Source organism: Erithacus rubecula, assembly GCF_903797595.1.
Source record: "Erithacus rubecula genome assembly, chromosome: 20".
NCBI lineage: Eukaryota > Metazoa > Chordata > Aves > Passeriformes > Muscicapidae > Erithacus > Erithacus rubecula.
Genome location: NC_136672.1, coordinates 10,736,807 through 10,744,665, shown reverse-complemented (window position 1 = coordinate 10,744,665; position 7,859 = coordinate 10,736,807). Strand labels below are relative to the sequence as shown.

At 63.7% G+C, this 7,859-nt stretch overlaps 3 protein-coding genes across 3 annotated transcripts; 2 read left to right on the top strand and 1 right to left on the bottom strand.

Moving 5' to 3' along the window:
• The first annotated feature begins 347 nt into the window (after positions 1-347).
• Positions 348-2,064, top strand: TSPAN10 (tetraspanin 10). The gene is made up of 3 exons (XM_079323221.1): positions 348-478; positions 765-1,330; positions 1,685-2,064. Exons 1-3 carry the CDS (start codon positions 416-418, stop codon positions 1,989-1,991), a joined length of 936 nt encoding a protein of 311 aa, XP_079179347.1. The 5' UTR covers positions 348-415; the 3' UTR covers positions 1,992-2,064.
• A 190-nt stretch (positions 2,065-2,254) lies between these two features.
• On the bottom strand, positions 2,255-3,172 carry PDE6G (phosphodiesterase 6G). The gene is made up of 3 exons (XM_079323276.1): positions 2,644-3,172; positions 2,525-2,565; positions 2,255-2,439 (listed from the first exon to the last, which is right to left on the bottom strand). The coding sequence occupies exons 1-3, from the start codon at positions 2,937-2,939 to the stop codon at positions 2,363-2,365; spliced, it is 414 nt and encodes a 137-aa protein (XP_079179402.1). The 5' UTR covers positions 2,940-3,172; the 3' UTR covers positions 2,255-2,362.
• A 2,532-nt stretch (positions 3,173-5,704) lies between these two features.
• On the top strand, positions 5,705-7,832 carry CCDC137 (coiled-coil domain containing 137). The gene is made up of 6 exons (XM_079323271.1): positions 5,705-5,979; positions 6,412-6,539; positions 6,715-6,925; positions 7,087-7,169; positions 7,276-7,355; positions 7,485-7,832. The coding sequence occupies exons 1-6, from the start codon at positions 5,741-5,743 to the stop codon at positions 7,698-7,700; spliced, it is 957 nt and encodes a 318-aa protein (XP_079179397.1). The 5' UTR covers positions 5,705-5,740; the 3' UTR covers positions 7,701-7,832.
• Positions 7,833-7,859: the final 27 nt, after the last annotated feature.

Below are 7,859 nucleotides of genomic sequence, written 5' to 3'. Positions count from 1 at the left end.
CCCGCCCCGCCGGCCCCGCGCCCCGCGCTCGCGTTCCGCAGCATCAAGGTTCCTACTCCGGTGTCACAACCAAGTCGTCCCCCCGTGCTACCTCGGTGTTACCGGCATAATGGTCCCCCATGCTGCCTCGGTGTTGCAGATACAAGTGTCCCCACCTGCCGCAGAGCTCGCTGTTAGTTCCGCACGCAACCAGCCCCCCGCCCCTTCCCCGGTGAGCTTGGAGGGGCCCGCGGTGTTGGAGGGAGGGATCGGCTCCAGCTGATCGGATCCAGGGGGGGATCGGGGCCAGCTGTGGCCGTGGGTGGGTAGGGGATATCGTGCCCAGCTGTGGAGCGGCACACACAGCCTCATTTAAGCCCGCCCGTAGCCCCTCACATGATGGGAGTGTGACGGGTCCGGGCACGAGGTAACGGCGATGGCGCTGAGCAGAGTCCGTCTGTTCCAGCCCCGTGGGGAGGGCACCCGGCTGCTGCCCCAGGTAATCCCGGGGACCCCCACTCCTCTCCTACGGGACCCCTTACCCGTGTACCCCCCGCCCCTGGGTAGCTGTATCCCTGGGGGTCTTTATAGGGATGGATCTGGGGGTCCCTTAGGGTCAGAGGCTTTGGGGTGCAGATGCCCGCGATGTGCAGGGCTGGGTTTGGGGCTAAGCAAGGCTGTGTGTGGTGGCTCCAGGAGCCTGTGACAGTGTCCAGCTATGGGATGAGGTCCACGGACTGGAGGAATGTTTTGGGGGGCTGTGAGTGGCTTCTCTGTCCGTGCAGGCATCCAGGCTGGCGGAGCTGCCCTACTCCTCCTTTGATAATGATGAAGATGATGACACAGCTGAGCAGGACCCCGGGGTGTGGTACCCTGGCCCCCCCAAACTGAGCCCCTTCAGCCACTGTGTGCGCTACCTGGCCTTCCTCTGGAACCTGCTCTTCCTCCTGCTGGGGCTGCTGACCCTTGCTGTGGGGGTCTGGGGGCTGCTGGCCAAGAGCCCCCTGCCCGGGGGGGTGTCCCTGAGCTCGGACCCCATGCTGCTCTTCGTGCTGGCGGGGCTGGGGGCCAGCGCTGTATCCCTGGCTGGTTGCCTGGGTGCTTTCCGAGCCAGCCCCTGCCTGCTGCGCTTTTTCCTGGGTGCCGTGCTGGCTTTTGGGGGGCTGGAGGTGCTGGGGGGGCTCCTGCTGCTGCTGGCCCGGCGGCGGCTGCAGGACGTGCTGCAGGACCTGCTGCTGCTCTGCCTCCTGCGCTACCAGGAGGATCCTGACCTGCAGTTCCTGGTGGATGAGCTGCAGCGGAGCCTCCAGTGCTGCGGCCTCGAGTCCTACCACGACTGGGAGAGCAACCCGTGAGTTGGGGCCAGGGGGTGTGTTGGGGACCCCCATGCCCACCCCATGGGGCTGAAAATCTCTTTTGTGGGACCTCATCCACACCACGGGGCTGAAAAGTCTGTTTGGTGTAGGACACCATGCCCATCATGGGTTAGAAAACCTCTTTTGTGGGACCCTATTCCCACCACAGAGCTGAAGACCCCCTGTTCCTTGCGGGGTCTGCGCTGAGGATTCGTGTTTGGGGTGGTCCAGAAAAGAGAGGGATGAGCTGACACCCACAGATGGTGTCCAGCTCTGTGGGTGGGGTCGTGGATAAGCCCATCCCCACCCCCAAAGGCTCCTGACCCCACATCTCCGTGTCCATCCCGCAGGTACTTCAACTGCAGCGCCCCGGGCGCGCAGGCGTGCGGCGTCCCTGCCTCCTGCTGCCAGGACCCGCTGCAGAACGGCTCCGTGCCCAACATCCAGTGTGGCTTTGGGGTGCTGGGGCTGGGGGCAGCAGCAGCAGGGGCTGTGGTGCACACGGGGGGCTGTGGGGCCGCGCTGGGCGCGTGGCTGCGGGGCCAGGCTGGGGCCATCGCCGCTGCTGCCACCGTCCTGCTGCTGCTGGAGGCCGTGGGTGCTCTCATGGCACTGAGGGTGCTCAGGGATGTCACGGCTCTGAGGCTGTGGGAGTGAGGGCAGTGTGGGGAGTGGGATATGCGGAGGGTTGGTTTGGTCCCAAATCAACTTTGTCAAAATCCTGAACCCATCTGTGTTGTATCTGTGGGACCATCACTGCTGGCCCTGCTGCAATGTGCAGGGACACTGCAGCTGTCCTGGGGTGCTGGTCCAGCCCCAAATAAACCTTGTCAGAATCCTGACCCCATCTGTGTCCTGCCCATCCCACCCCAGGATGTGGGAGCCGCTTTCCCTCCTCCCCAGCCCACAACACTCACTCCTGAGCTCATTTGGGTTTAATGAGAATTTTTCCAAGCTGAGCCCCCCCAGCACAGGCAGGGGGGCCTTGACCTACACAGCACTACAGGGTGGGTGAGCCTGCCAAAATCCTAAATGATCCCATACTGAGCCAGCTCGTGCAGCTCCAGGTGGCTGAAGGCTTCCCAGGGACAGATGACAGTGATGTCTGAGGAGAGAGGGGACAGAGGTTGTGGCACTGTGACCCCCACAGCCCCTGCCCCCCCGCTGCCAAAGGGGTGGCATTCCCATACCTGTTCCCAGCCCCTCCATGCCTGGGATGTCGTCACCAAACCTGCAAGGAAAGAGGAATTGTCTGGCCTGACCCCAGGCAGGACCCCCCCCCCCAATCCCAGGGCCCTTCCCCACTCACCCCTGCACCCCCTTTTTGGGGGGTTTGCTCTTGAACTGCCTGGTCTGTCTCTGCTTGAACTTGGGGGGTCCCTTGCGGGGAGTGGCGGGACCCCCGGTGACCCTGGTGGCCGATTTCAGCTCCGGTTTGGGGGGCTCCAGGCTCATGGCTGTGGGGGGCTGCAGCCCCGGCTCACCGCAGTCCCTGCGGCTCCTACACCCTCTGCAGGGAAATAAAGGGGGGCACCAGCTTCTCCTCCCACCCCGTGCCCCCCCCGGGCCCTGCAGAGCCCCCTCCCCACAATGCTGGCTCAGCATTAATCCCCAAAGGCAGGGAAGGGAATCCCGGGGGCTCCAGGGCTGCTGCTGCTCCTTCCTCCCCTGTCCCACCCCACACAACCTGGGGACTCCCCAGGACACTGCCAGGACCCTCCCATGGCCCTCACAGGGCTGTGCCAGGGTTTTGGGGTACCCCAAGCTGGGAAGGGGGAGCAGAGGATGGCCCACAGCACCAGGAGTGGGAATTTTGTGGCAGAAGCCCAGCACAAGGGATTTGGGACCCTGGGAACAAGGACCCAACCCAGGGAACTGCTCCTGGATGATTCTGGGTGCAGGAAGAGCAGCAAAGCAACCCCACATCCCCTCCCAGCCCCGAATCCCTGACTCACAGTCCCACGATTCCAGAGCTGCTCCCTCTGTCCTGCAGCCCAGGGATGGTCTGGGGGGCTTTTCAGGGAGGGAGATTTATCCTACCCGGGGGTAATAGGATTATTGACCTCCCTTCTTTCCCCAGGGGTAATCCAGTGTCCTTCCCCTGCTCTGGGGAGGAGGAGGTGTCAGGATTAGCCCTGACTGGGCTGGGTGGGCAGTGGATCCCATTCCCACAGAGATTCCCCCAGTGTCCCCTGATCCCAAAGAGAGTGATGGGAGCCCCATTCCAGTCTCCATCCCAGCCTGGGTGGGGGTCCTGGTCCAGCAGCCCCTGCCCACACCTGGTGTCACTCCAAAGCTTCCCTAATCCAGCACTAAAGCAATTAAAAACAGACTAATCTCAGCACACTTTAATTGAACTTCAGCCCCTGCCACTAATTGCAATTAGTTGGGCTCTAACAAATAGGATTAAAGGGATCCAGGAGTGTTTTCCATGGAGAACCACCTACTTCCCTGGCAGAGAGCAGAGCCTGACTGTTAATTAGGGTTCATTAGTGAGTGACACTTGAGGGCTTGGTGGCTTCTTGAGGACCTTGTCCTGGGATGATGTGGGGGGTCTGTGTGAGTCTCAGTGGCTGTGAACCCCCCAGGATGGAGGGGGGGGGTTTGGGACAAATTTATGGGGATTTAAGATAGAGGCAGAAAAGGCACCTTGGAGAGGAGCCTGGCAGGATGTGACACCAGGGACAGGGACAATGTCCTTGACTTGAGGCTGCTGCTCCCCACGTGCTTGCTGCCACACGCTGCCTCCCCCAGCCCTCCCCCCTAAGAGGCTTTGTGGTGCCAGTGGGGAGGGGTCTGGCACTGCCCCCCAGCCCTCCCCATCACCAGGGCATGGCCAAGGTGCTGAAAATCCCCCCAAGGTGCTTAAATTCCAGCTGGGAGCACAGGAGGAGGAGGAGCCCCAGCCTGCCCTTGGCAGGGATTTGTCACGCTGGGGAGGACACAGCAGCCAGCTCTGGGAAATCCAGGGCTCAGCACAGGCCTGAGCCACCTCCTGTCCCCAAGGGCAGCTCCCTCTGAGACAGGAGGTGACCCGACCTCGCCTGACACCCCCGGGATCCCGTGCTCAGCACACAACAAGCACTATAAACAACCCAAGTCCGGATCCTGCCACCCCAGGGGTGTCTCCCATCGTTGTGGGAGGCTCATTCCTTCCTGGCACGCAGCCTGATCTCCATCCTGAGGATCATTTTGATGTTCTCATCCTGCACGTGCTGCTCCAGGGCCGCCAGTGCCCGGGCTCCGCCGTCCCGGTGCCGCTGCAGCAGCTCCTCCACGTAGGACACCCACACACAGCTGGGGCAGCCGGTCCCGCAGCAGTGGGTGGGCGGGGGGGGCACCGGGGGGGCTGCAGGAGGGTCCCCCCTGTCACCGGTAGGGATGACTGTCCCGCTGTCCCCTCCTGCAGTGTCCGAGGTGCCGCTGGACTTTGCTGCAGTGTCCGAATGCCCCCGGGGGCTGCAGGGGTTGGTGGGGTGGGGGAGTGGGACCCCTTCTCTGGGGCTGTTTGGGGGCTGCAGGGGAAGAGGAGATCCCGGTGCTGGTGCCAGTCTTGGGGGGCACTGCTGCACCCCCAATTCAGCCACAGGAACCCCTGTACCCCAATCCCCAGCACCCCAATTCAGCCACAGGAACCCCTGTACCCCAATCCCCAGCACCCCAATTCAGCCACAGGAACCCCAGTGTACCCCAATCCCACGAACCCCAACTCAGCCACAGGAACCCCAGTGTACCCCAATTCCAGCACCCCAATTCAGCCACAGGAACCCCAGTGTACCCCAATCCCACGAACCCCAACTCAGCCACAGGAACCCCAGTGTACCCCAATCCCCCTCCCAGCACCCCAATTCAGCCACAGGAACCCCTGTACCCCAATTCCAGCACCCCAACTCAGCCACAGGAACCCCAGTGTACCCCAATCCCAACACCCCCAACTCAGCCACAGGAACCCCAGTGTACCCCAATCCCAGCACCGCCATCTCCCCCTTCCAACACCCCCAATTCCTGCTCCGCACCCCTTGTACCCCCCTCACCCCATCCCCAACACACCCTTGTCCCCTCATCTCCCCCTCATCCCCCTTGTCCCAAACCCCCCATGACGCCACAGCTCCCCCTTGTCCCCCCGTCCTCGCTCAGATCTCACACGCAGCACCTCTTTGCCCCTCCCGTGTCCCCCCGTTGTCCCCCCGCTGTCCCGCTCACCCCCCGGCGCGCCCCCGCCAGCCCCCGCGCCCCCCGCAGCAGCATCCGGCCGCAGGCCTTGGCTCCGCCCTCGTTCTGAGTGACAGCTCTCCCAGCCAATGACAGCCCGCTGAACTCAGCAAGGCGGGAGTTGTGGGGGAGATCGGACCAATAAGCGGTAGGGGGCGTGGCCAAAAATCCGGAAGTGGCGGCGGAACGGCCACATGAGGAGTGGCGGAACCATGGCCCGGGGACCGGGACGGGGACAGGGACAGAAACCGGCCCGGGGACCGCGACAAAAACCGGGATCGGGACGGGGACAAGGACAGAGACCGGGATCGGGACCGAAACAGGGACAGAGACCAGGATCGGGACCGAAACAGGGTCGGGGACCGGGACCGGGACAGAAAGCGGGACCGGGACAGAAAGCGGGACGTGGACCGGCTGTCCCGCTGCGCATCAGGTCAGTGCCCGCTGGATCCAATCGGGATCGCTCCCTATTTATGAGCTGGACCCCCGCGGGGTGTCGGGGTCCCGTTCTCGGCATCTGCGTCCTGATCGGGACCGTGCCCGGTCCCGATGTCTGCCCGTGCTGACCCTGATGTCCCCCATGCCTCGGTCCCGGTGTCCAGCCATGCCTGAGTCTCAGTTTCCCACTGTGCTCAAATCCCAGCATCTTTTCGTACCTGGATCCCGGTGTCCCAGTGCCTGGATCCCGGTGTTCCATTGGCTGGATCCCGGTGCCTGGGTCCCGGTGTCCCATTGCCTGGGTCCCGGTGCCTGGGTCCCGGTGCCTGGGTCCCGGTGTCCCATTGCCTGGGTCCCGGTGCCTGGGTCCCGGTGCCTGGGTCCCGGTGCTTCCCCGGTGTCCTGTCACTGTTCTCGTTTTCCCCAGGAAGGAGAAGAAGGACAACATGAAGCCCAAACACCCTGAGGAGCAGGAGATCCCGTTCCGCCTGCGGGAGCTCATGCGGGGCCGCGAGGCCCTGAAGCGCCCAGACCCTGGCAGGAGGCAGGTGGCAGGTGGGACACACAGGTGGCCCGAGCAGGTGGCCACAGCCTGGCCCAGGAGCCCATGGCGTGCCTGGATCCTGCCATGGCACATCCTCCTCCCTCTGGGGATGTCCCTCCCATGCTCTGCCAGCTGGAGGGACCCCCGTGGTGTCACCCCTGCAGAAATGTCTCCTGTCTCTCCTAGAGAAGAAGCAGCAGCAGGAGTCCAAGGGCCTCAAGGCCTCGGGGGACAGGGCAGTGCCCAAGTTCCAGAGGGGCAAGGGGGAGTCGGAGCGTTCTTACATCTGCCGCATGGAGCAGGAGGTGCAGCGCCTCCTCTTCCTCACGGACAACCAGCTCCAGAGGGAGCCTGAGAAGGAGGCGACGGCTCCAGAGAAGTCCAAAAGGAAAAAAGAGTGAGAGCAAGGCCATGGGGGTGGATCTCTTGGAACAGAGCCACAAGCCTGCTTCACCCTCCTGGGGGGAAAGCTGTGGGATTTGGGGGGTGCCGTGGGGTAGGGACTCATTCCTTGCTCCCTGTCTGCTCCTGAGCCTCGCCTGTAATGTGGCTCTTCAGGTTTCAGAAAAGGAAGCTGGAAAAAGCACGGAATAAGAAGGAGGAGAAGAAGGAGGACATGCTGGAGAAGAGCCTGTTCCAAGGTGGGAATGGAGTAAGGGGGCTGAAGTGACCCCCAACCCGTGGGGAGGAGCTGGGCTGGGCACCCCGAGGGTCTTCCACTGACCCTGACTCTGGCTTCACTTGCAGACACGGTGCCATTCGGAGAGGTGGTGACACAGCCACCCACCATCACCTCACGGCCCAGGGGACAGGCTCCTGCCGAGCAGGTGAGCTCTGGGGACAATGCCACCCTCCCCTTGAGACAGTGGCAGTGGCCTCAGTGAGCCAGTGACAGCTCCTTGGAGTGCAGCCCGTGTCTCACCCTTCATCCCTGAGCTGCTCCATCTCTGCTGCAGGCTGGACGGAAGCAGCTCCTCCTGACGCCTCGCCTGGGCCGGGGCCGGGCGTCCCCCGTGCCCCCCGTGTCCCCCGTGCCCCCCGTGCCCCCCGTGGTGTCGATGGCTCGCCAGCGCATCCTGCAGGAGGAGCGGCTGCGCGTCATCCAGGCCTACAGGGAGCTCCAGAGGCGCAAACAGCTGCAGCGGGAGCGCGCCCGGGCCGGTCCTGGCTGAGGACTCGGCGCTTGGGGGACATTGCCCTGATGCTCTTGTGTCACTGCTGAGCCCTGGGGCTTCCCACGGCTCCTCACTCCACGGCTCAGCGCTGGAGTGGGGTCCCTGCGGTGCCACGGAGCTGCTCGGAGTAAAAAGTGCCAGTGGGAGCTGAGTGTG

Coding starts and splice junctions, on each gene's coding strand:
- TSPAN10 (XM_079323221.1), top strand. CDS start 416: ATGGCGCTGAGCAGAGTCCGTCTGTTCCAGCCCCGTGGGGAGGGCACC. Junction 479..764: donor GCACCCGGCTGCTGCCCCAG/GTAATCCCGGGG, acceptor CTGTCCGTGCAG/GCATCCAGGCTGGCGGAGCT. Junction 1,331..1,684: donor CACGACTGGGAGAGCAACCC/GTGAGTTGGGGC, acceptor TCCATCCCGCAG/GTACTTCAACTGCAGCGCCC.
- CCDC137 (XM_079323271.1), top strand. CDS start 5,741: ATGAGGAGTGGCGGAACCATGGCCCGGGGACCGGGACGGGGACAGGGA. Junction 5,980..6,411: donor GCTGTCCCGCTGCGCATCAG/GTCAGTGCCCGC, acceptor CGTTTTCCCCAG/GAAGGAGAAGAAGGACAACA. Junction 7,356..7,484: donor GACAGGCTCCTGCCGAGCAG/GTGAGCTCTGGG, acceptor TCTCTGCTGCAG/GCTGGACGGAAGCAGCTCCT.
- PDE6G (XM_079323276.1), bottom strand. CDS start 2,939: ATGCTGAGCCAGCATTGTGGGGAGGGGGCTCTGCAGGGCCCGGGGGGG. Junction 2,566..2,643: donor CCCAAAAAGGGGGTGCAGGG/GTGAGTGGGGAA, acceptor CTTTCCTTGCAG/GTTTGGTGACGACATCCCAG. Junction 2,440..2,524: donor CATGGAGGGGCTGGGAACAG/GTATGGGAATGC, acceptor CTCTCTCCTCAG/ACATCACTGTCATCTGTCCC.